We start from the raw sequence: 27227 nt of genomic DNA, 5'->3' as shown, positions 1-27227 counted from the left end.
TTTAACGAATCAAAGGACAACCCAATCTTAGGGTTTATTACAACGCCTTCTTTCTTTTTTGTGAATCCTCTGATTGTCAATTCCAATGCGCTTTTCCTATCTGCACTCCACTCTCTCTCAACATCTCCATCGAACAACCTAACCTTGAAAAAAAAAATTACATAGAGCGATAGCCGAAAAATTATATAGAGTACACGAGACGCATATCACTAGAAAAAACATATATCATTTTTTATCAACATCTAGTTTGGTGGGCTGCCAAAATCGTGGCCCAGCATTGTCACAAATATTGGCACGGGCCCATCAGTTCATAAAAACGAACAAGGACCATGAACTCCACATGAGCAAGACATTTCACTTAGATATTTTCCTACTAACAAGGCCCAATTACGCACTCAAGTTTATACATTACAGATCACGTATGGGTTTTTTAACAAAAATAATCCGTAGGGAACTTAAGTACAATTTTTTTGCTACTAGCAAGGCCCAATTATGCAATCACTGTTATGCGATTGTTAACAAATATACACTTACCAATTAGTACAAAAAATTGTTATATTATTTTCTAAACAACTAACTGTTGCGCATAAATCTGTCATATACACGATTGTGTTGTGTACTGACCTTCGTTTCCAAGTGGATGTTGCTTCTCCATAAGCATTATGCACAGGAACCTCGCAAGATCCAGCTTCAAAACTCTCCGCAGGCTCCCGGTGTGGGTTGTTGATGGATACATCTATTCCAACCTCCTCCGTTCCTTCATGTTCTGCACAATCTGCATCTTGCTCATCAAGGGATAACACAGTATCCACACGGTGGCAAGCCCTCGACGATCCTGATGAACAATTTGATGGCGCACGCATTACATCTCGTAATCTTTGCGCGGCGGGAGAGCACTCAGGTATCAAGCTACCTGTCGATCTAAAGATGAAAAAAAGAAATTAGGATAAAGGAGAACAAAACAAACCAAGATCAAAGAAGTTTTGAACACTTCACCTTAATTAGCTGCCCCTCCATGTCGACGAAATCCATTCCTCATGTGTGAAGGAGACAAAACCGGATGTATCCCCGAGCTAGCAGATGTATGTATTTTTTTTATGCGCTCGCCGATATTTTGGCATAATAATCTCTGCGGAACGAATGGGTCCCAACTAAAACTGCACGCCCCGAAACATGTACCAGGTCCTGATTGGGCCATATCACAGTTCGCATGCAAGCGGACATGTGCCGGGTTTCACATCGGGTCTGGGCAAACGTGGAACAAGTAACCGAGGCAGGCTGACGCATGCCTCGCCATACGGGGCCATAACTTCAGTTAAACGTACCACCTCCATGCAGTATATGCCGCACGTATTGCTAATATATAAGAGCATGGGCCCATTGGACCGATCGCAATGCATGCAGTGCACCGCATGGATAAAGTGCACCAATGCCGCCGTGCACTGAAAGTGCGCTCCGGATCCTTCTCTACTGATAGTCGAAACAGTTTCGGGAAGTTGCAGCCTAGGCCGAGCTACGCGGTACCCATTATCTAGGCCATTCATTTGCGTCGTGATCTGTGCATCATTTGACCACCTTCTGACTACACATGTGCATGTCCACTGTGTAGGTGTGTTTTCCCCGTGATTAATAGATATTTGTCGGCACGCATGTGAGAGGCATGCATGTGAGGTGCTGATGTGATGTGAGAGAGCACAGAAGAATGGAGCCGCATGCAAGGGAAGGAGCTTTTATTTTATAGCTGCATGCATGTGAGGTGTTGGCTGTGTGTGAAAGAGAAAAGAAAGAGAGAGGTGATGTGAGAGAGGCGCAGGGAATAGAGAGAGAGAGAGGCGTTGTGTGACAATGACTTGGTTGTAATTACATAAATGATTCCTGCTGTTCCATGTCCTGACAGGATTGAAAATTAGCATGGCAATCTAGTGGATCTGGTAAAAAATGTGTTCGATAACTTCAAAAATATAAATTCGTTCCCTCCTCAAATAATTGTGCTATGATCCATCTTACCTTCGTTCCCACCCGGTTGTGTCAATTAGATTCAGCCGGTGCATCTTTCAGAATCAACAATTTGTGCTCCAAACGAGGAACATAGTCTTCATGGTAGGGATAAAAATAATGAATCCACTAGTCACAGGTCGATGGTGAGACAAAGGAATGTGGGGCTTGTCTGACCGGGCCCATGTCACATCATATCAGGTACAGTACCAGGCCCATAAAAGGTATTCTGACACCAGACTATGATGTGTTTACCGCCTGAGCTGCTAATTCAGCACGTATCCACATGCACCAAAGCCCATATTGGACGCCTACGATAATGGATACCGCGTAGTTCACGCTACAAAAAACCGTTCTCAGACAGTTTTGATGCTACAAATGAGAAAAAACAAAAAGGGCTCATCTTGGGGGAAATGAATGACACTGTGAATGTTTTTTCTTAACACAGTACAGACGCAAGGGTTCATACATACACGCATACAATCACCCCTATGAACACACACAAGCACACCTTATCTCTATGAGCATCTTCAACAAACTGAGCTGGCATATCATCTTAAGATTTACGAAGTCACTGTAGCCGTCTCGTCGTCGACGGGGAATAAATGACACTCTGAATGGTTGAATGTTCCTGTGAAACGAGACATTTTTTCTTGTGAATTTGAAGATTTGTCGTATTATTTTAGCAAAGAAGATGCTCCGGTCCAGCTTGACGAGTTGTGTCCACCACACTACCACCAGTGCCGACGGTTACAAACGAAGAAGTAGTACAACTATGTATGTCAACCGACGGCGGCATGTAAGCTGCCACCGGCATCCTTGCAGGGAGGACCGGCATCGGCGCCTCAGCACGCAGCACGTTGACAGCCTGTCTAACCGACGGCCTCAGGTTGCAATCAAGTTGAGCACACCAAAGCCCAACCAGCATCACGCACTCCATCTCTCTGGCATTGAATTCTCCTCCCAATCGCGTATCAGCGGCGCCTAGAATCCTCCCCCTGCCATACCAATTCCACACCCACTGAGCCAAGTGCATCGCGTCCTCCTCCTCCTGAGCTACCACTACAGGCCCCCTACCGCATGCAATCTCAAGGAGGACGACGCCGAAGCTGTAGACATCCGACTCGGTGTTGGTCCTGCCGGTGGTCATGCATTCTGGGTCCATGTATCCCATTGTGCCGGCGGGAGCTGTCGTCAGCGATCCTCGGCCGTGCTCAACGAGCTTGGCAAGCCCGAAGTCGCCGAGCTTGGCGTTGAACAACGCGTCCAGCATGACATTGCTTGGCTTGATGTCCCTATGCAGGACGCACTGCTCCCAGTCCTGGTGTAGGTAGAGAAGCGCCGAGCCCAATCCCAGCACAATCTCATGCCTGAAGATGGAAGAAATGTCACATTAATTATCAGCGGCCTAAGGCCAAAAGCAATTTGAGACTACTCTATCTGATGGGCTTACCTAACAGACCATGGAAGCAAAACGTTATTGGCACCGTAGAGATGCCTATCGAGGCTGCCATTGGGCATGAGCTCATAGACGAGGAGCAGATCACTGCCTCCGTGGCACCAGCCGATGAGCTGCACGAGGTTCTTATGCCGAAGCCTGCTTATGACCCTCACCTCAGATGCGTACTCCTTCCTCCCCTGCCTGGAGCCTTTGGAAACTCTCTTGATGGCCACATGAAGGTTCAATTCACTCAGAAAACCTCTGTACACCGATCCAAAGCCACCTTGTCCGAGCTTCTTGTCGTTGGAGAAGTTGTCGGTGGCGACGGCCAAATCTTTATAGTGGAATCGCTTGGGACCAGTCCCCTTCTCGAAGTCGTCTTCCATGGCCTGATCATCTTCGAGGAAGTTGTTCTCTTCCAGCTCTTGCTCTGTTGTTTGCTGACGGATTTTCTCCTGCTCTCGCTGGTGCTGCCGTAGAAGGAACCAAATCGAGGCGATGAGAATGATCAAGAACAACACAGAACCGACAGAAATGCCGATGAGAAGCCCAGTTTTTGGAGGAGGCGGAGATTCTGCGAGAAATTATCAGTGTATCAGAATTTTGCCGAAATATGTGCAGCATCTCTCTGTTCTAATAAGCCCGCAAAGCTAACTGACCTTCCAGAGTTTGCGCAGGCAACGGTGGCTGTGCTGGCCGTCTTTGCATTTGGTTCATGCCTCCGAGAGGCGGCGGAGACAAGGGTGGCTGTGCCAACTTCATGTTCTTGCAGACCATGTTGTCCCCGTACCCGACTTGGAGAATGCCACAGTACATCTTGTAGTAGCGGACACGATCCTTGGCTGGGGCAGTCCCGTAGCCCTTGCCGCACTCAAGGGTGCCGTTAATGATGTAAGTGGTCATACCATATCCGGGGAGCATGCCTGCGTCGCGCTCCTGGGTGGACGGCGTCCAGCCGTCGGTCATCACGGCGTGGCACGACGGCTTGGGCGCTTGCGGTGTCATCCACCACCAGATAGCCGTCTTAAACGCGACGACAGGGTCGGTGGACACCAGGTCCGGGTTACCCAGCAGGTCCAGCCCCAGCGCGTCCCCAGCTTGCCGGTAGTTGTAGTCGCTGTTATTTGTAAACTGTTAGTACTAAGTATTTAGTTCCTCTGTTTGTAAAAATAAGTCCTTTTAGGCATTTCATTATGGACTACATACGAAGCAAAATAATTGAATTACAGTTTGTCTAATTCACTTCTAGATGCTTTCTAAGGACATCACATCTAAGCTCCCATAAATAACACAACAACAAGGAATAAAAAAAAACCTGGGACAAAAACAAATAGACTACAAACATAGTGGACACAAGGTTCTAGATGTGTCCTAAACAGGCCGAATAAATTTACCTAAAGTATATATATACATTAATTTATTATATTTAAATCTGTAGAAAGACTTATATTTAGGAAAAGAGAGAGTACTTATACTAAAGCTACAACAATTAATTTGAATCGAAGGAGGCTAAAGTTGGGTAGAAATCAAGTGCGGGCTAAGCAAAAATAGACGGAAAGCAACACTATGGAGTACGATATCATCACCATCAAAATCAAAACAAAAAATCTTACTGAGTCAGCTGTATGGGGCCTCGTCCGTAGTAGCGCGCAATCGTGGGCTTTTGCTCTTTCACCCAGCAGTAACCTGCGGCACAGGCATAACACTCGTCTCTGTCGACAGAAAAATTCAAGTAAAATCATAGTGTCGCGCGCGCATATCATATTCATACCGGCAGTCTCGTGGGAGGTCTGCCCGAAGAAGGCGGCGAGCTCGCGCCTGCGTGTATCCTCGTCGCCGATGGTGCCGAAGCCGCGGAGCTTGCTCGCGTTCGCGGCCTGCACGAACGCGTCGTATGTGTAGAAGGCGCCGCCCTCGCAGCCGCTCTGGCTGCGGTTGCCCAGCATGTAATCGAACGTGTCCCGTGAGATGATCGACGGCACGCCGGCCTGCTGCCCGCTGGCCATGCCGATGCCGGTCGCCGCCAGCATGGCAGCGGCCAGAGCGAGCACCCTCGTCATGCTGCCATGACCCATCAATAATGTGATGTGATGTATGCAATGTGGACTGTGTGCGTCGCAAGCCCACTGCTCATGGCTTTATAGCAAAAGACCATTTTCTTTCTACTATAGTTTGCACATGGGCTGGACCCTCAAGACCCGTGAACTCGTCAAAACGCGCCCAAGACTGCACTGATTGGTTCTTTTTTCTTTCTTTTTTTAGACAAACAGTGCACTGATTGGTATGGATATGTCACGGATTTGGACTGTGCTAATGGAGCCCTGATGTTCCCTCCCTGGCCGGTGAACGCAATGCAATTATTTGTTGCACTGTGCTAATGGAGCCCTTGGTAAGAAGTAGAAGAGAGGTCCTGCCGCCTTGCATTTTTTTCCTGGGGTGCCTTCACAAGTTCACTCTAGAAAGAAAAAAAGGCAGTTAAGTTCACTGTGAAAAAAGTGAGAACCAAATAAGTCCCTGTGAAAAAAGAATGTAGAGTAGAGACACCCCAGTCTTAATTTACTTATGAAATCGAGTAGAAACATTTCTAACCTATATATACTAGTGGATTTTGCTTTATTTGGATACACAAGTTTTGGAGCCTCCTCTAATTCTTCTAGTTCCAGTTCTAGTTGGTCCTAATTGACTAATTAGGATTAGGCTAATACTCTTCTCCTCATAATTAGAAGCCTTGTGTGGCTCTAATCTCCTTCTTCTAATTCACTGGAGACGAGTAGCTCTGAACAGTGAAGCGTTGCCGGCTCGTGAAGGCTGCACGCTTGCAACCAAGTAAATTGGCTTTCACGATCGTGCCTCTCAGATAGCGGAAAAAACATGTTTTCTATTTTTTCCCTTTCACAAGAGGCACACATTTACTTCTCGCGGAGGCACAGATTTGCTTTCGCGAGAGGCACGGTCTGGCAACCCGGAAAAAGGAAAAAAAATATGTTTTCCATTTTGTTTATTCCGCGAGAGACATAGATTTATTTCTCATGGGGGCATAGATATGCTTCCACGAGAGGTATGGTCGTGATTCTCGAAAAAGGAAAAAAACACATTTTTTTCTTCCGCAAGAGACAGAAATTTACTTCTCGTGGAGGCACGGATTTGCTTCTGCGAGAGGCACAGTCGTGCCTCTTGGGAAGGGGAAAAACGCGTTTTCTATTTTTTTTTGTTTTCCAAGAGGCATGGGAAAAACATGTTTTTTTCTTCCATGAGAGGCACAAATTTACTTCTCGTGGAGGCACGGATTTGCTTCCGCGAGAGGCACGGTCTTGCCTAGGGCTGGAAAAAAAGCTCGAAGCTCGCGAGCTAAACGAGTATCTCGTGACTCGGCTCGAATCGACTCGAACTCGAAGAATAATGAGTCGAGCCGAGCTTTAGTTTAAGATCGTTTATAGACCAAGTTAAACGAGCCAATCTTACGAGTACTCGTGTAACTCGTTAGGCTCGGTAGAAAAGATCAGCCACTTCCAATACAAAAAAAGATCAGCCACTCAGCACCCTATGTCCCAGGCACACAACACAAGGCCTAGTCGTTGAAGGCCCAGCCGCCTAGGAGACTCGTGCGTTATAAGGATATTACTATTGTTTAGTGATATATATGTTTAATATATACATAATCATTTTTATAATATTTGAGGGTTTTATGTTCATGTCTTTAACGAGCTTAACAAGCTAAACGAGCCAGCTCGCGAGTTATACAAGTCGAGCCAATCTTGGATTTGAGCTCGTTATAATAACGAGTCGAGTCGAGCTAGCTCGTTAACAAAACGAGCTCTAGCGAGTCGTGCCGAGCTGGCTCGACTCGGCTCGAATTCCAGCCCTAGTCTTGCCTCTCAAAAACGAAAAAAAAACTTTTTCTTTTTGTCCCTTCCGCAAGAGGCACATATTTACTCTCGTGGAGGCACGGGTTTCCTTCTGCGACAGGCACGGTCGTGCCTCTTAAAAAAGGGGAAAGCCCTTTTTTTCTTCCATGAGAGGCACATATTTAACTTTTCTGGAGGAAAAGATTTGCATCCGCGAGAGGCACGGTCGTGCCTCTCTGAAAGGAAAAAAAACTCCAGCTTCGGTTATTTTCGTGGAAAAAAGGTCCGTCGAAACCTATCAATATGGGATCTAGTTTTGAAGCTCTCGACGCGAAGAAACCAACGATGAAAACGATTCGAGATTTGGACACACGGTTTGAGAGATAAGTCATTTTGAAAAAACAAATCTACGAAAAGAATGAAAATTTCCATTCAAAAATAATGAGAAAATCTACAAAAAGAAACTGTTCACTCAACTAATAGAAAATTGTATACAATTCAAAAAATGTATGTGAGATTTTAAAAAACAGTTCATGCTTTGAAAGGTTTTTGAAATGTCAGACAATGTAAAATATGTTTGTATAATTCTAAAAAATGTTTTGTACCATTAGTGAAATGTATGTTACATTTAGAAAAATGTTCACGCATTTCAAAGAAAATGTTTAAACAATGTAAAAAAAAATTTCAACGTGTATTTCAATTTTTTTTAACACAAATTGAATAAAAATATCATTTGAAACAATGTTAATCACGTATTTTAAAATGTTTAAGTTATATATAAAATATTTTAGAAGTATACAAACAATATAAAATGTGTCTGAAAAGTTGACATCAAAGAATATATTTTAAAATTGTTAAGCATGTATAAAAAATATTTCTGATGTATACGAAAGATGTACAATGTGTATGAAAATGTACATATGTGTTGAAAAAACAAAAGGAACCAAAGAAAAATTGGTGAAAACCAAAGAAAGAAAGAAAATATGGAGAAAGGAACAAAGAAAACTGAGGAAACAAATGAAAAGGAAATGGAAAAAAAGGAAGAGAACAGAAGGAAAACAAAAAGAAGGCAAAGAAACCAAAGAAACCCTGCAAAACAGTGGAACTGAAAAATTGGTGCTGCAGTAAAGGGGTACAGCGCCCGCCATAGGCGAGATGGGACTCTACCTCGCAACAGACGATGTATAGCTCTGGCGAGGGTATTGAAGCGTCGACATAACTTTTATTGACTAGTTTGCTAGTACAGTTCATGCTTTAGTTTATATATTCTCAATTCAAAGTTTCTGAGCTTTTTGAACAAATGGATTTGTCTCCAATTTCTGAATTTTTCATTTGATTATAAAAAATATATGTCACTAGAGAAATCAAGAGCGCAGTCAGTGTGACATTTCCAATCTCAGTCTTTTTCTGGAATACACAATCTTAGTATTCACTTAGTAAACGTTTCTCTCTCTATTTTTAATCTCAAACAACACCACATATAAATTTGAAAGTTAGTATTTCGACAACAAATTAGCACTCCCTCCGTCGAAAATAAGTGTCATGTGAGGTTGTTGTTCTGGTGCGTTGGTCCTATGGGGCCTTAGCATGACGACTTCCTGACTGTCTACTAAAACAAGTTGTGCCCGGCTCCGACGAAGGAGTGGCGATGGCAGCGGCGCGCCTTCGGCTCGCTTCAGTGCTTGTAGTCGTCGCTAGCTAGGTGGTCTATGAATCTGGATGTAATTTTCATTATTTCTGGTGTTCATTGTACTGGCATGATTGAAGATGAATATATCGAGAGTTTCTCGCAAAAAAAAAAACCACGACACTTATTTTAAAAATGGAGGGAGTACTATAGTGTGTAGATTTTGTTTCTGTATTCGTTGGAGCGTCATAAATCTACTATATCTAAATAACTAGCCCCCATTATTAGAATTCTCTGCCTTCTCCTTGAGCCACATCATCCAAATTAATTTAGCCATTGGATATACTAGATTTATCTATAATTGCCATCCGATCTACACGTTGAGAGCAGCTGCACCAAGCGCATGTGGTAACCGACGCATGCATGCAAATATGCATGCAGTAACTCATGTGCTTAAAGTACTGAAGTCACTTGACACATGCATGTAGCTCACACTATGGTGCTCCATGAAAGAAAATTGATCCATGTATATTTTGTTTCATTTTGCTCCATTTTAGACTTATATATACAAAGACACACATTTTTTTTGAAAAAAATATTGGCAAACAAATTATCTTGCTAAAGGAGAAATCATAAAGATACTAGCTAGGTTGAGTAGTTCAACACAGTTTTTATTTTATACAAATTTCCGCATCAACGAGCGGGGAATTCATCTAGTACTTAAAATGACGACAAACCTTACTCAAAACCCACCATTTTTTAGATATTTATATTACCCTAAAAATCCATGATATAAATGTAAACATTTTAGATACTTATATTGCAATGACAATCTTATTCACGCTGGATCTGTTTTTATAAGAACAAGAGTACGCCTTTTGCACCGCGAAAGCGGCCGGCCGTACGTAATGCAAGCGTGTCTCGAGTGGCATATGCATGCATGGACCGGTTCACTCTCACCATACGAGGGCTGTGTCAATGTGTGCATGCATGCGTTGCGTTCCATGATCGATGCATGCGTCACTACATCTGGACGCAAAGGAACTAACCTTCGTAGGAATTAGGATCCTAATTAGCTTAAGCCTAACGCTTAAGCTAGCTAGCCTAAACCGGATTAACATGACATGGGTTTCAAACAAGCACGAGTTGAGCGGTCCGTGTCCGAGTTTGATTATAATTCCGTCTCCGAGCCGTGTAATGTTAGCGTCCTGGCGCTGGCGGTCTATATATACATAGGCTGGCATACGGCCTTGTGTGAGAGAAGCAAAATCAATCTCTCATCCTCTCCCTCCGTCTATCTAGCTTTTGTCTCCGCCACCAGTCGATCGATCAAACAAGGATTTGTCCCGGCGAGATATGGGGTGGTCGACTGCAACCCGGCCGCGTATGGGCGTCGCTGCCCTAGACGACGTGGTCGCGGCCACACTGGCGCGCAAGAGTCAGAGAGCGCCGGCCACTCCCCCAGGCAGCGGCCGCTTCCACCGGCTCGAGGTGATCGGCGCAGGAACGTTTGGCGTCGTCTACCGGGCCAGGGACCGCCGCACAGGAGAGATCGTGGCGATGAAGTGTCTTCGTGCGAGCGACGGCGGCGACGCAGGCCGCTACCTCTCCGACTTCGCGGCCGAGGTCAGCGCCCTCGAGGCGTGCAGCCGGCACCCGTCCATCGTGCAGCCACGCGCCTCCGGCCACCTCGACAGCGAGGCCTTCCTTGCCATGGAGTTTGTGGGGCCAACTCTTAGGTACGTCATGAAGCATGTCCGATTCGGGAGGAGGCACACTGAGTTGGAGGTTCGCGTGCTCATGAGACAACTTTGCGCCGGCGCGAGGAGGATCAATCGCCTCGGTCTGATGCACCGTGACTTGAAGCCAGATAACGTGCTTGTCGACAGCCATGGGAACCTCAAGATCTGCGACCTAGGGCTGTCGTGCAGCGTGGCTGATGGGCCGCCCTACTCCAGCCCCGTCGGGACACGGGGATACCGCGCGCCAGAGCTCCTTCTTGGGTGCACGGATTGGGCCAATAGCTCATGTGCGACGTTTTTGAGGTGAATTGGCAAGAGTGCGACGTTGTTCGAGCGAATGGCTGTGGTGCGACACATTTGAGCGTGTAAATAGCCCAGGGCCACGTGGGGTGTTAAGTGTGGTTAAATTGGTCGTCAACCAAGCCCGCCCGTTTATGTTAGGACATGTGGGTCCAACTTAATTGTTCCTCAAAACAGCTGACCGTGCCCTGCCGCCCGACCGTGCCGGGCCCGCCACTCTGCCCCCCTTCTTCTCCGGTGGCGGCGGATCTTGCGTTCTCGGTGGCGGCGGCGGAGCCCTCGTTCTCAACGGCGGCGGGGCCTTCGTCCTCAGAAAATGGTGAGTGAATTCAAACCCTAGTCGCCCTCCCGTTCCTCTCTCGGGCCCGTAGATCTCAACTCGTTTCCTCTGTTTTCGCTTGCGGAATCGATAGGTTGTGAGGAGAGTGTTGGAAATATGCCCTAGAGGCAATAATAAATGGTTATTATTATATTTCTTTGTTCATGGTAATTGTCTATTATTCATGCTATAATTGTATTGTCCGAAAATCGTAATACATGTGTGAATACATAGACCACAAAGTGTCCCTAGTAAGCCTCTAGTTGACTAGCTCGTTGATCAACAGATAGTCATGGTTTCCTGACTATGGACATTGGATGTCATTGATAACGGGATCACATCATTAGGAGAATGATGTGATGGACAAGACCCAATCCTAAGCATAGCATAAAAGATCGTGTAGTTTCGTTTGCTAGAGCTTTTCCAATGTCAAGTATCTTTTCCTTAGACCATGAGATCGTGCAACTCCCGGATACCGTAGGAGTGCTTTGGGTGTGCCAAACGTCACAACGTAACTGGGTGACTATAAAGGTGCACTACGGGTATCTCTGAAAGTGTCTGTTGGGTTGGCACGGATCGAGACTGGGATTTGTCACTCCGTGTGACGGAGAGGTATCTCTGGGCCCACTCGGTAATGCATCATCATAATGAGCTCAATGTGACTAAGGCGTTAGTCACGGGATCATGCATTGCGGTACGAGTAAAGAGACTTGCCGGTAACGAGATTGAACAAGGTATTGGGATACCGACGATCGAATCTCGGGCAAGTAACATACCGATTGACAAAGGGAATTGCATACGGATTGATTGAATCCTCGACACCGTGGTTCATCCGATGAGATTATCGTGGAACATGTGGGAGCCAACATGGGTATCCAGATCCCGCTGTTGGTTATTGACCAGAGAGGCGTCTCGGTCATGTCTGCATGTCTCCCGAACCCGTAGGGTCTACACACTTAAGGTTCGGTGACGCTAGGGTTGTAGAGATATATGTATGCGGAAACCCGAAAGTTGTTCGGAGTCCCGGATGAGATCCCGGACGTCACGAGAGGTTCCGGAATGGTCCGGAGGTGAAGAATTATATATAGGAAGTCCAGTTTCGGCCACCGGGAAAGTTTCGGGGGTTACCGATATTGTACCGGGACCACCGGAAGGGTCCCGGGGGTCCACCGGGTGGGGCCACCTATTCCGGAGGGCCCCGTGGGCTGAAAGTGGAAGGGAACCAGCCCTTAGTGGGCTGGGGGGCCTCCCCCCATGCGCCTAGGGTTGGGAACCCTAGGGGGGGGAGTTTCCCCTTGCCTTGGGGGGCAAGGCAACCCCTTCCCCCCCTTGTGGCCGCCGCCCCCCCTTGAGATCCCATCTCTTGGGGCCGGCGCCCCCCCAGGGGGCCTATATAAAGGGGGGAGGGAGGGCAGCACACAACAGCCTTGGGCGCCTCCCTCCTCCCCTGCAACACCTCTCTCTCTCTCGCAGAAGCTTAGCAAAGCCCTGCCGAGACCCGCTACATCCACCACCACGCCGTCGTGCTGTTGGATCTCCATCAACCTCTCCTTCCCCCTTGCTGGATCAAGAAGGAGGAGACGTCGCTGCACCGTACGTGTGTTGAACGCGGAGGTGTCGTCCGTTCGGCACTCGGTCATCGGTGATTTGGATCACGGCGAGTACGACTCCGTCATCCACGTTCATTGGAACGCTTCCGCTCGCGATCTACAAGGGTATGTAGATGCACTCCCTTCCCCTCGTTGCTAGTATACTCCATAGATGCATCTTGGTGAACGTAGGAAAATTTTAAAATTATGCTACGATTCCCAACAGGGAGCCCATGGGCATACTGAGATGGAGCCGCCAGATTCAACTTCGAATAGGTAATGCGCCTCTCTCCGATCCAATTTTGCATGCAATTAGGGGGTGGCCTCGTCTGCTCTTTCTCACGGGCTCACACTGTCCGCCATTGATAGAGGGGATGCTGCCGCTCGGACCTTCGAATTGACAGTCAATTTCTTTCCATCAAAGGCAAAATTAGTTGATGGTAGCATACAGAACATTGAGAGAGACACAATTGTTAAATAGGAGGTTGAGTTTACAGAGATTGATCCACAAGTTCTACAGAACATGGGAGAGACGGCAGTGAAGAAATGGGTGGAAAAAATTGGGGAGAATATTGTTTAGGGTCTAGAGCAAGAAGTATCACTGTTGCAGTTTGATGATTGGAAAGGAGAGTATGTGAGAATAGAAGATGGTGAACAGATTGTTGAAGAAATCGATCGGCAAAACGGCTGGACAAGCAAACGGGCTAATTTTTTTTGCTGAGCTCGTTGATCTGAACATTTTTTTTTTGAAGGTTGGATATGTGCCATCACAATTGGCTGCGCAGATGGTAGATGATGATTGGGCTACACAGAGGCCATTGATTCCCATGTGCACTGAACTTACAGTAATAGCCGAAGAGGGAAATGTGACTGGAACTGAAACTGAAACTGCAGCAACTGTTGATTGGAATGTAGTTGAATTAGATGAGCCTACTGATTTGGTCATTGCACCAATGCCTGACATTGAGATGGCCAAACTTTTTGGCATTCCAGTCGATGTCAGAGATAAGCAGGAGAGGGGCGAATCTAGTTTGCCTGCTAATGCTGATGAAGAAGTAGATGGACAGTTGATGGAACAAGCTGCAGATGAAGTAGATGATGCACATGATGATGAGCTGGTGCATGTGTATGACAAAGAAAACCCTGTCATTGAAGTAGGCAAGTTGTTCCCAAGCATGAAGGAGTTTAGGATGTGTTTCAAGACTTATGCAGTGAAACATGAGTTTGATGCCAAGACTGTTTGGACTGATAGAAAGAAGTTTTATGCGAGGTGCAGAGGATTTGATGGTAGTGTGAAGCCTTGCAAGTGGTACATATCTGCTAGACTGCAACCTGATGGAAGTACTGTCAGGGTTAACCAAATCCCCAATCAACATACTTGTATTACAAGTTCACAGAGAGTATAAACCATGACATCACAACTTTGGGTTGCAGAAAAGATCACCCCAATTTTAGCCAAAATACCAAACACTACTGCCAAGAAACTCAAAGTAGACTTGGAAAAGATGTACCCCATTAAACTGAAATATACCACAGTGTGGAAGGCAAAACAAAGGGCAATGAAAATTTTATATGGTGATTGGGCAAATACATTTAGGATGCTTTACAACTTCAAAGCAGAGGTGGAAAAGAGGTCACCTGGCAGCGTTGTGGAGATAGATACAGAGGTATCAGCCGAAGGTGATGTCAAGTTCTCCAAGTTTTTTATGGCTTTGAAGCCTTGCATCGATGGGTTCAAAGCAGGGTGCCGTCCATATTTGAGCATAGACTCATCATTTTTGACAGGCAAGTGGAATGGTCAGTTGGCAGCATGCAATGCTCTAGATGGACACAACTGGATGTTTTCTATTGCTGTTGGCTTGTTTCAGTCAGAAACAGAGGCTTCATGGACATGGTTCATGATCCAGTTGAAAAGATGCCTAGGGCCAGTGTCACCTTTGGCTATACACACAGATGCATGTAAGGGGCTTGAAAATTCAGTGAAAAATGTTTTCCCACATGCTGAGCAGAGGGAGTGCTTCGGTCATTTGTGGATGAATTTGATCAAAAAATTTAGAGGAGAAGAATTTGGGCGCATGTGGCCAGCAGCAAGATCTTACACTAGACAGACGCACAAATATCATCTTGATAAGATAATGGCAGCATGTGAGGAGTTTGGTCCATGGCTGAACACCTACCATTCTTTGTTATGGTACAGGTCAGCATTCAACACTGCCATCAAGTGTGACCACATCAACAACAATTTGGCAGAGAGTTTCAACAACAAGGTGAAGGAGTTAAAAGATTTGCCTGTGCATGACATGGTTGACCAAATCAGGATCATGCTCATGCGGTTGTGGGAATTGAGAAGAAGGATAGGTGATTGTCTGCAAGGTGATAAGCTTCCAGCAGTGGTACAACAGGTGGTCAATAGGAGCAGATGTCTTTCACATTTGTTTGTTGAAAAATCTTCACCTTGGGGTGCTGAAGTTAGAGATAACAAAACTGGAAGGAGACATGTTTTTAACACCGAATTGCATGATTGCACTTGCCTCGAGTGGCAACACACTGGTAAACCATGTGAGCATGCCATTCTCTTCTTAGCATCCCAACCGAAGATAAACATGCACCCATATTTGCATGAATATTATTCGGTAGCAAGATTCAAAGCCGCATATGCTACTCCAATTCCAGCACTTACAGATCAGTCTCAGTGGCCTGAAGTGGACATTGAATTTTCCATGTGTCCTCCCTTGACGAAAAGAAAGGCTGGCAGGCATAAACATAGTAGATTCTAGGCATGGTTTGAGAAAGGTGGGAGTAGTAAGAAGGGAAAGAAAGATGGAAAGCCAAAAAGGGCCCAAAAAGGTAACAAAAACAGATGCAAGTTGTGCCAGGAACTTGGGCACAGAGTGAGATCTGTCAAATGCCGTTACACTCCTGATAAGCCAAAGTATGTTCTTGTTTATTTATCTGTGTTTTGATTTGGTGCTTTTTCCAATTACTATATCTATAACATTTTCCCAATGGCCAGGAGGAAGCGAGCAAGTCAGCCCCTTGTTGTTGAACAGTGTTGGCCAACAAAAAAAGCAAGAGTCAATGGCGGTAGAAAGAAGAGAAGTGTTCCTGAGCCTGAGCAGACTTAAGAAACTGCTCTCGAGGTTGAAACTGAACCTGAGCATGTCGAGGTTCAGACTGAAGAAACCCATGTTGAGGTACACACCGAAGAAACTGAAACTGCTGTCAACATTGAGACTGAAGACACTGATCACGAGGGTGTTGGCGAGGTGTTGAAAAGACCAGTGAAGAAAACCAAGATGATCATTGAAACTTGTGTGTGTAGTAGAACCAAAAACAAGAAGTGCTAAGGCGAAGAAGGGCACGCAACGTGGTAGGAAGAGGTAGAACAAAGAACAGTTTGAAAATTTAGGGCATGTAATAATATTTGTAACTTGGTGCGTACTGGTAGTCACTATGTATCCCCGTATTTCTATTCGAACTTGTTTGTTGGTACCTTGTCTAAACCAACCAAATAAAATTCAAATTTAAATTCAAATTTGGGCTCAAATTTGAATTAGGGATGGGGTATTGATGTTTTAATGCTATCTAAAGTACCTCAACTGAAATATGTTTGCTTGCTGATCATTCCGAGCCCTTTTGGTAAGTTGAACTCATAGTCATGAAAAGTGTGTCTCAAATGACCTCCAAAGGTAGGGTAAACGACCTCATATTTAAGCAAGTTTTTTTGGCACCTTGTCTAAACCAGCCAAATAATTTTTCTACACATCTATTCTACCTATATAGTGTAAATCTAAAGTCTCACTATTTATTGAATTAATTTTCTATTATTTTCTTTTTTTGAAAAACAAGGTTTAATAGAAAATTATATATAAAACAAGTTTAAAACATGAAAATGAGAAAAGTAAGTTAAGATCTTTCTTAGTCAATCCAAAATGAAGTTTTGGTGAGGTTTTCACACTTTTCATTTTCAAAACCCCACCTACTCTCGGGTGCCCACTACTCTCTCCCTTGAACTCCATACTACATTGTTTGAGGAATGACAATTTTGTGAAGGATTTTTCGTAAAAATGTATGTAAACCATATTTATATTTTTTTCTCGTTACTATACGACATAATAAAACTATGTGCGCAAGTTTTATATTTTTTTGATTTTTTTGAATTAGTTATGCTCAACCCTAATCAGTCAAAACCCCTCTCAAAACCCCTCAAAACCCCGCACACTACCGGGTCGTCGATCGTTGTGCGTGGACGGTTGAGATCAGGCGCTAGGGTTAGCTACAGTGTGCATCGATCCGCATGAGACGCGCTGATTGGTTGAATCAGTGTGCATCGATCCGCGTGAGACGCGCTGATTGGTTGAATCGGTGGGGTTTGGATCAGCCTCTCTCATTGGGGCATCAGGACCGTTCATTTGAATCCAACGGCAAGAGTTGAGGCGGTGCATGGACCAAGCCTACGCAGTGCCCTTTCCATCGTTGCATTCGTGCCCGTTTCTACCCGCAGCATGCATGCCCACCCGCAGAACTGCGCCCGTGCGTTGCATGCATGCCCTCGACGTAGCCCTGCTCCACCACCCCTATCGACGCAGTAAGCTGTCGCATGCCTACCATTAGAACCGACACATCGTCGCATCAAAGCATGCACCCGGCCACAATTCAGCAGCCCGATGAAGGCAACCAAAAAGCCAACGCTGCATGGCGTGTTGTACATGGCGTGCTCCTCTTTGAGGACGCAATACTGGCATGGCGTATCGATGTGGGTATCGATGCAGTTCAAACGGCATGCTGCCCGTTACAAGATGGGCAAATGAAGGCGTCCATTATTGTCACGTCTCCCATCGACCGAATGTTGCCCTCTAGCCAGGCCCTAGCAAGATGTGCAAATTAATGGGCTACGGCATGAATGCACGGGCGACACACGCAGAGAACCCGGGGCAGGCGTGTCCCCTTGACCCACGACGGCACAGACGCGTGCGTGAGCCCGTCCCCCTTGACCCGCGACCGGTGGCACAGAAGGATCGCAGCCCGTTTCCCACGCTCGTGTACACACTTTCATGGGGTGCCACCAAACGCCGCCCGCCCATTAATTCTACGGGGTGAAACCACGTCGCACTTGGGCTATTTAATCCGGGCACTATCGTCTTCCTCTCCCTCCTCATCCACACCCCATCCTCTACCTCCTCTGCCCTCCTTCTTCCTTCTTCTCCATCAAACCCGATCGAGCCCTCAAGCCACCCCGCCACCATGCAGTACAACGGCCCCACCTACCGCTTCTCCCCAACCATGCCGGAAAGGCTCTACCCGGCCGGAGTGTATGTAGAGAGAACCCTTAGGGTTTGGGCGATCTCGAGGTGGAGGGGCGCAAGGGAGTTAACGGAGTTCTTCCTTGCGGCCGGCTTCCTCCACCTCCCCCGTGGCTCTCCTCGGATGTACCATCTTGAGGAGGTCAACCACAACGGCGTTGTGGTTGGGCTCCTCGCCACGTTCACTAACCCTTTCGATGCTTTCCATCTCCTCGGGCGAGCGTATTGGGTTAGTTGTGAGTTCATAGCTTTCACAACCTACAATATCGTCACCGACTTCAACGGCATCTTCCCCAACAACGGCGTTATGCACACGCTCCCGTACCCCATCAACAACGGGGAGGAGTGAAGGGCGGCGCTCGGAGGAGCGAGGTGGCCCCGAAGGAGGAGGAGAAAAAGAACCCGAAGAACCCGCGTTTGGTGCCCCCCTATCTATCTAGCTTGCTATAGATCTATCGTATTAGTTTTTTTAAGTTGTAATCGTTATGCTACTATTATTAAGTTTTATTAGTACTTTAAGTTGTAAGGCTATCATGGAGTTGTAAGGCTATCGTGGAACTATGGGTTGCAATCGTTATGCTTCTATATAATCGTTATGCTACTATATATATTGTGTGTTTCGTGCTATTATTTGTGGATTGCTATGGGTTGTTTATGCTGATTATTCGTGTATTGCTATGGGTTGCTACGGGCCCGGGTTTCTACACCCCAATCACCACACACACCATCTTCAAAATATTGGCCAAACCATGGACATGCAACTAGGAGCCCCATGCAAACCCACTATGGACATGGGTGCAACTAGAAAATGCAAACTAATTTACTTCGGGCACTTCATGCAAGCATCAACTCATTTAGTTCATGGAACCGTAGACATGCATAAAAACAATTAACATTTAGTTTTAGTGCATAAAAAAATGATCCATCACAAAATTTAGTGCAAGAAAAAGGCCAAAATAAAAACAAGTAACATTTTATTGGGCCCCATTTTATTTGCTGAAGTTAGAGGTGGGCCGGTGCCCCTACGCGGGTGGGTTGGTGCCCCAACGCGGGTGGGCTGGTCACGGCCCAACATCTATTCGGCAGCCCAATTTTGTTTTTTACTAGGAACTGAATTTGGGTATGTACTCTGTTAACTGAAGAACAAAAATAGAGGAAACAGAGCATGAACACTGAATAATTTGTGTTCCAAATTGCTGCTTCAATTCAGATACATAACTTGGCATGGCGCACAGATCACATCGTCTACCCTGACAGGCCTAAATGCCCATTCTAATGACGGATGAACAACAAATAAAATAAAAACAGAGCAATGATACAACATTAGAACCCCCCTGCCATGATATTTGCTTGCTTCTGCAAATCGATCATCTGCATTAGATGTTTCTTGATCTTCTTCAGTTCCTCGGTCAGTTCGGACTCCGCATCACTACAGGAATCAGCTACTTTGCCGTCTGCCACGGCAAGGATGGCGGACAGCAAAGGCGTTTGCCGTCTGCCGCGGACGGCAAAAGGCTCCGGCAAAGTTGGCTGCGGTAAAGAGCTTCTTTGCCGTCTGCTTTCTGAAGCGGACGGCAAAGGGGCCTTTGCCATCAGCGGCGGACGGCAAAGAAAGCCGACGACAATAAATTCGCTGTTAGTCCATTAGGTGTCTAACGGCAGCCTTTGCCGTCCGCCGCTGACGGCAAAGAGCATCAAGCCTTTGCCGCCTGCCACTGTAGGCAAACTGACCAAATGGGTCAGCTGCCAGGAAGCACAGGTGGTTGCCACGTGGCTTCTTTGCCGTCTGCGGCGGACGGCAAAGAGCCCATTGCCGTCGGTGGCAGACGGCAAAGAGCCTGCATTGCCTCTTTTTTTTGTTTTTTCTTATACCCAACCATTTTCACAGCAAATAGATGATACATATATATTTTTCACATGGCAAGTTCACAGCAAACATATGAGATATTCAACACATATAATTTCATCATACATGCATAGTTCCATCAACCATACATAGCAAGTTCCACATACATGCATCCAACCATACATATTATGATAGTGTCATCCTACCATACATGCATAGTTCATCGATACAAAAGAAACATAGTTCATCCAAACAAGCACTCCATCTATAAAAGCACAAATGGAAAAGAAGCACTCCATCCATGCAAGCTTCCGTGAATTAAATCAAATCTGCAAAATGATAAACAACATGTTAGAAAAAGAAGAAGAAAAAGAAGAAGAAGAAGAAGAAGAAGAAGAAGAAGAAGAAGACTATAAGAAGTAAGCATACTTAAGTAAAATGCAGCTAACCTAGAAGAAAATGAAGAATAAGAAGAAGAAGAAGAAGAAGAAGAAGAAGAAGAAGAAGAAGAAGACTAGAAGAATACTAGAAGAATACTAGAAGAAGAAGAAGAAGAAGACTATAATTAAGCTTATTATGTAAACTTGGTCATTTTGTGCTAACATAAGTAATTTTGGAGTTAACCTATAGGAAACTAAGCATATTAGAGATAACTTAGCATATTAGAGCCAACTTAGGTAAAATGGAGCCAACCTAGCTAATTATGCCATCTTTGAGTGAACTAAGCATATTAGAGCTAACTTATAGCTAACTTATGTCATTTTGGAGAAGAAGAAGACTATAATTAAGCTTATTCTGTAAACTTGGTCATTTTGTGCTAACATAAGTAATTTTGGAGCTAACCTATAGGAAACTAAGCATAGTAGAGATAACTTAGCATATTAGAGCCAACTTAGGTAAAATGGAGCCAACCTAGCTAATTATGCCATCTTTGAGTGAACTAAGCATATTAGAGCTAACTTATAGCTAAATTATGTCATTTTGGAGAAGAAGAAGAAGAAGTATATATGACATTTATGAGCTAATTTAGGTGAAATTGATCGTTTGTGAGCTAACCTAGGTGAAATGGATCGTTTATGAGCTAATCTAGGTAAAATGGGTCATTTTAGAGCTAACTTGGGTAAAATGCATCATTTTGGAGCTAACCTAGGTAAGATGGGTCATTTTGGAGCTAACCTAGGTAAAATGGGTCATTTTAGAGCTAACATAGGTAAAATGGATCATTTTGGAGCTAGTCTAGGTAAAATGGGTCATTTTAGAGCTAACTTGGGTAAAATTGATCATTTATGAGCTAACTAAGGTAAAATGGGTCATTTTAGAGCTAACTTGGGTAAAATGGATTGTTTATGAGCTAACTAAGCTAATTATGCTAAGTCTAGGTCATTGTGGTAAGCATATTGGAGGAAATAAGGCTAAGTCTAGGTCTTTATGCATTTGTTAAGCAAAACACTAGAGAAACTTACCATGATCATGGAGGTGTAGGAGCGGGCTGGCTCGTGCCGGTAGCTGGAGAAGGATCGTGCGATGCTTGTCTGGAGTTACGCTGCACCAAAGATCATTTCCAATGTCTCGTTAGCATGATGACACTCAAATGTTAAGACTAGCAAGTAATGTCCATTCAAATTAAACTCACCGTGGTCCCAGGAGCAATCACTGGCATCGGCGGATCGGTCTGACCGGTCTTCTCGCACACAGACTGCACATTTGGTTTTGACGACTCAGTCATACTAGTTAGTAATGAGACAAAAACTACATGAATGTTTTGGCTAATCTGCAGAAGAAACTTACCACAAGGAGCTCGTACATAGCCCTTGCCTGCATGTCATTCCGTGCCCTCTCCTCCTCCAACATCTTTGCCGTCCTCTCCTCCAACTCCCGCTGCCTCTCCACCGCCTCCGCCAGAAGATTCTCCATTCTATCTCTCTCACTCTGTATAGCAGCCTGAAACACCACTCCTCGTTACCATTTGTAATCATTGATGGAAGCACACACACAATGTAATGGAGAAAGATAGCTGAGTACATATAACTAACCTTGATGGCGAGTTGGACTGGCTGTTCACGAGGCCTTATCTCAGGAGCGGAGCTCGACTGGCGCGCCTTGATCTCCGGGAGAGTGCTAGGACAACGGATAAGTCCATCTCCAAGGGCTATGGAGCCATGGGACCTCCCGCCACCAGATATCATCACCAGCTCTGGATCAATGGGACCCTGGCTCGGGTTAAAGTCCTCCCCTTGCCTCGCCTTCCCCTCATCTCTATATTTCACGAGTTTGTCGTGGGAGGAGATGTTGGTGAAGTTGTTTGCATCATCGAGGTCAGACGGAGAGAATGCCTTGACTTTCTTGAAAGAGGCAGTGTGGGCCATGGCATACAGGTCGTACACCTCTGGCACCTTATCCGCCTTATTGTAGCGTGCCTGAAAGAGAGAAACAAAGTAAATTAGTAATTAAAGGGCTCAAGCTAGCATGATGAATGAATTGCATGAATCATGAAGCAAACCACATACCCAGTTCCGCCCGAACTGATATAAGTTGGAGCTGCCTTGATGGTGTGGCACACCTTCCATTTGGGCACGTTTGTCCTTGGCCGCATTGTGGGCGGCTAGCCATTCTTTTGAGCACCACTCATTGACCAACACCTCCCAACAATCCATCCGATCCGCACACCATCTCGGAGGCGCCTAAGTTAGCAAATAGAAACTTGAGCGCTACGGCTATGAATTACTAAATGAAGGAAGTAAGTACAAGGCCTTAAGAATTACCTTCATGTACTGCTCCTTACTTAGGAACTTATCGCGGCACGCCGGCTTGGGCTTCTTGATACCACGCAAGGCGTAGTAGTCTCGAACAGCCTGCACCCGAGCCTCGTGCCGTAAGTTCTGTAGTAGGCGCTTGCAGACGTTCTCGATAACATTTGCCGCCTCCTCCTCGTATCCCTCCTCACACCTGTAGAATGTCTGCAATCAAATGAGACAATATTGATTAGTGCAATTAATAACTAGCTAGTTGAAGATTTTTAAATGTGTAAAGGAGAAATTACCCAGAACTTTCTGATCACCACGTCTGCCCTCGTGTCGCACAAGATACCGTCGATAATCTCACCCGGCGGGGCCGGGGCAGCCAAGTAGTGCTCCCAGCTCAATCCAAGCTCTGAAAGCCGACCCTCACCAGGCAACGTGACAAACCCCGGGAAGTTTTGCCGGCAAAGCACTCCAAGGACGGAGTTGGGCCGACGGACACTATGATGGTGGTCCCAACCCCTACAGCATGACAAGGCCAACACATTAGATATTTGAAGAAACGTGAATGCAGAAGGTACAAAAAGATTAAATGCACTTACCTCTCCCCATCAGGGTAAATCAACCACCTCTGCTCGCGGGTCGCCGGCACGGACGGGAGCCGTGTACAACCCCGCTGCTAGACGGTGCCCCCTCCTCCTCAATATCAGTCGGCTCCCCGCCATCATCAGCATGGCCACTCGGCTCCTCAGGCTCATCCGGCCAGGTACCCCATCCAGACGTGTGCTCCTCCGGGGTCTCGTGGGCCGAAGGCCCGTCGACCCGAGGCTCGTGGGCCGAAGGCTCGTGGACCGGAGTCCGTGTAGCCTCCTCCTCGGACGAGTCCACCCTAGCAGTCACGTGCTCGGGTGAAACAGCTGGGGGTGGCGGCGAGGAAGGCGCCCTAGCAGTCACCCTACCTCCTCTCCCGCGACCACGTGCTCCTCTCTTCTTTCCTCCCTTACCTCGTCCCCTGCTGGGCACCGCTGTCGACGAAGAAGGGCCGGGCGGTGTCGCCATACTGTCCAGCAACACTCGGCGGAGAGGTGCGTGTGGAATGGAAGACCTCCCACCACGCGCCGACGAAGAAGGGGCCTCGGAGCGCTCCCGACCAGCGCCCACCATCTTTCAACACCTGCCATGACAAAGAGTAAACGAAATTAGTACAACATAAAAAAATACCGACATGAATAATAATATATGATGTTTTTCATAACAAAATCAAAATATATATATGATGTTTAAATCTACCCGATCAACACAATTATATATGATGTTTCTCATAACAAAATCAAAAATATATGATGGCAGGGTGTCGGGGGTCGGGGGTCGGGGTCGGGGTGTCGTGTCGGGGTGTCGGGGTCGGGGTGCTGTTTCGGGGTCTGGGTGTCGGAGGTCGGGGTGTCGTGTCGGTGTCGGGGTGCCGTGTCGAGGTCGGGGTGCTGTTTCGGGGTCGGGGTGTCGTGTCGGGGTCGGGGTGTCAGGGTGTGGTGTCGGGGTGTCGGGGTGTCGGGGTCAGGGGGTCGGGGTGTCGGGGTGTGGTGTCGGGGTCAGGGTGTCGGGGTCAGGGGGTCGGGGTGTCGGGGTCAGGGGGTCACGGGGTCGGGGTGTTTCCTTCTCTCCTTCTTCTTCTCTCCTTCTCTTCTTCTTCTTCTTCTTCTTCTTCTTCTTCTTCTTCTTTCCTTTCTTCTTTTTCTTTTTTCCTTCTCTTCTTCTTCTTTTATTTCTTCCTTATTTTCCTTTTTCCTCTTCTTCTCATCTTCTCCTCTTTTTCTTCTTCTTCTTCTTCTCCTCCTCCTCTTCTTCTTCTTCTTCCCCCTTCTACATATTCTTCTTTTCTTCTTCTTCTTTTTTCATCTTTTTTTCTACTTCTTATAATTATATAACTAATTAACTAAAACCCATGCACTAGTCTAATCTAATATAATCTAGCACTAAATCTAACACTAACACATATCTAGTCTAATCTAACAATTAAACAGCAAAAGAAAAAAAACTCACCGGAGATGGCGTTGGCCGGGGCTTCGCAGTGGCAGGGTGGCGGTGGCGACGGGTGCCGCATGGCTTCGGGGCGGTGGCGCCGGGGGCGACGGTGGCACCGAGGCGCTGGGCAGGTGGTGGGGGCGGCGGGGCGACGCGGCGGTGGGCTGTTCGGGCGGTGGGGCGGCGGGGCGCCGCGGCGGTGGGGCGACGGGGCAAGGGGGCGGCGGCGGGTGGTGGGGCAAGGGGGCGGCGGGTGGTCGGGGCGACGGAGCGAAGGGCGATGGGTGGGCGGGTGGCGGGGCAAGGGGGCGGCGGCGGGGGCGGGTGGCGGGGCAAGGGGGCGGCGGCCGGTGCTGGAGGCGGCGGCGGGGGCGGCGGCGGGTGGCGGTGGTTGTCGGGGAGGAGACAGAAAAGAGAGATGGAGGGGCGGGGTGGGGCTCGGCCGTTAGTTAGGTTAGCTCTTTGCCGTCTGCCCCACCTTGCCGTCCGCTTTTTTTCTCTTTGCCGTCTGCTGGCAGATGGCAAAGAAGAGGGCCCGTTAAGTTTTTTATGATCAGCTCGTTAGCGGGGGCCACCTCTCTGTTTGCCGTCTGCCAGCTGACGGCAAAGAATTGGCTGATGGCAAAGACCTTCGCCATCAGCCAGTTCGTTGTCGTCCGTTTTCTTGAAGCGGACGGCAAAGACCTTCTTTGCCGTCAGCCAGCAGACGGCAAAGAACTGGCAGACGACAAATAAGTTAATTCCAGTAGTGCACGCAGTTCAGCATTAAGCGCATACATCGCCATCGGCACGACTCTGCCCGCCCCTCCGCCCGAGCTCCCCGTATTCTCCACAGCAATCGGCGGCACCCCGCCCAAATTGAGCTCCCAGGTTGCGGCCACGTTCGAATCAACGTAGCCCTCAAACTGAATCCTATCAACATATTCATCAATCCACTCGAAATGGTAACATTTCTTCAAGATCTGAAAAGAACAACATGAACCCTAAATCCCAAATTCGAGGAGAAGAAACAAAATATGGAGAAATCAGAGCAAAAGACAGCGAAAGAACGGGCTAAGAACTAAGATCTAACCTTGCCATCCCTTCCTGCCATTGGTTTGCTCAAGCATTTCACAAATTCCCGCCCAAGATTGCCATTGGCATCCCTCTTAGTGACCAACCGTTTAAGAGGGTCTGGGCGTGGGCAGTCAGGGCACCTTGTGAGCAGCACTGGTCCATACTGTCGCCATTTTGAGTGCGTGGCGGAGGAGGTAGACATTTGCGCTAGGTCGCCGGAGAAGAGAAAGATTGGGGAAAGGGGATGAATGGGCGGCGGCGGGCGGACGGGCACGGGCGCTCGTCTCTTCTAGCTGCGAGGAGGTGGGTCCCGCGAATAGACAAGTGGTGGGTCCCGCACTTACGTGGATAAGTGGTGGGTCCAGCCCCCAACAGCTAACGAGGGCATCAGTTGAGTTTAACAGCCATGTCGTGCGTGGGCTATTTACCTGCTCAAAATTGTCGCACCACAGCCATTCGCTCGAACAACGTCGCACTCTTGCCAATTCACCTCAAATGTGTCGCACAGGAGCTATTGCCCCGCACGGATTATGACGAGCATGTCGACTCGTGGGCTCTTGGGGTCATGATGGCTGAGCTCCTCGCCGGCAAGCACCCTTTCCATGGGAGGTCAGATACGGAGCACCTCAGCGAGATCTTGGACCTTCTCGGCACAGCTGACATCAAAGAGCTGTCAGGCTACGATGGACGCCGTTTGCCCGGCGGATGCCAACCAGGAAGCTTTCTGCGGAATAAGTTCCCTTGTCAGGTTGAGGCCAGGATGAAAGGCCCGCCGACATTGTTAGAGGCTGGTTTCGAGGTCTTGAGCGGTCTTCTACGATGCAACCCGGAGAAGTGGCTCACGGCGGAGCAAGCGCTCAAGCATCGGTGGTTCAAGGAGGCCAACCCTAGGGCTACAAGGAGTTGATTGTTGAAAGTGCATGACCTACAACGCATCTGATTTGTGTAAATTACAAATGTAAACATCATATATGGAACGAATGAGTATGGATGAGGTGTGAGATATGTAAGCAGGAGTTGTTCCTGTGAATCACCACCACACATATTGTAAGGCTGATTGATCCATTTCTACTATGGTTTCTTGCTCTTTGTTGTTCAAGGTACTTTGATGCCTCCTGTTAAAAAAGTATTAATGCTTGTCGTGTATGATCACTAGTAGAAAAATAACTTTTGGTCCCGGTTCTGGAACCGGCACTAAAGGGTGGGAACTAAAGGTACCCCCTTTAGTCCCGGTTCAACACGAACCGGGGCCAAAGGCCCACCACGTGGCACGAGCCCGCGCCGTGGTCTAGGGGACCTTTAGTACCAGTTGGTAACATCAACCGGGGCTAAAGGATTTTTTTTCGAATTCTTTTGAAAAATGATTTTTTTTTTATTTCAATTTTCTAAATTATTTGACGATTT

General features: G+C 47.0%; 2 protein-coding genes across 2 annotated transcripts; one reads left to right on the top strand and one right to left on the bottom strand.

Annotated features, from left to right (window-relative positions):
• Positions 1-2370: 2370 nt before the first annotated feature.
• On the bottom strand, positions 2371-5563 carry LOC123183002 (L-type lectin-domain containing receptor kinase IX.1). Its single transcript, XM_044595722.1, has 5 exons — positions 5208-5563; positions 5050-5122; positions 4096-4553; positions 3449-4010; positions 2371-3365 (listed from the first exon to the last, which is right to left on the bottom strand). The coding sequence occupies exons 1-5, from the start codon at positions 5509-5511 to the stop codon at positions 2678-2680; spliced, it is 2085 nt and encodes a 694-aa protein (XP_044451657.1). The 5' UTR covers positions 5512-5563; the 3' UTR covers positions 2371-2677.
• A 4649-nt stretch (positions 5564-10212) lies between these two features.
• On the top strand, positions 10213-26730 carry LOC123183003 (putative cyclin-dependent kinase F-2). Its single transcript, XM_044595723.1, has 2 exons — positions 10213-10913; positions 26345-26730. Exons 1-2 carry the CDS (start codon positions 10265-10267, stop codon positions 26728-26730), a joined length of 1035 nt encoding a protein of 344 aa, XP_044451658.1. The 5' UTR covers positions 10213-10264.
• Positions 26731-27227: the final 497 nt, after the last annotated feature.

The sequence above is a fragment of the Triticum aestivum genome, chromosome 1D (assembly GCF_018294505.1).
Source record: "Triticum aestivum cultivar Chinese Spring chromosome 1D, IWGSC CS RefSeq v2.1, whole genome shotgun sequence".
Classification (NCBI taxonomy): Eukaryota; Viridiplantae; Streptophyta; class Magnoliopsida; order Poales; family Poaceae; genus Triticum; species Triticum aestivum.
Note: the sequence above shows the minus strand (reverse complement) of the source record. Positions and strands in the feature narration are given on the sequence as shown.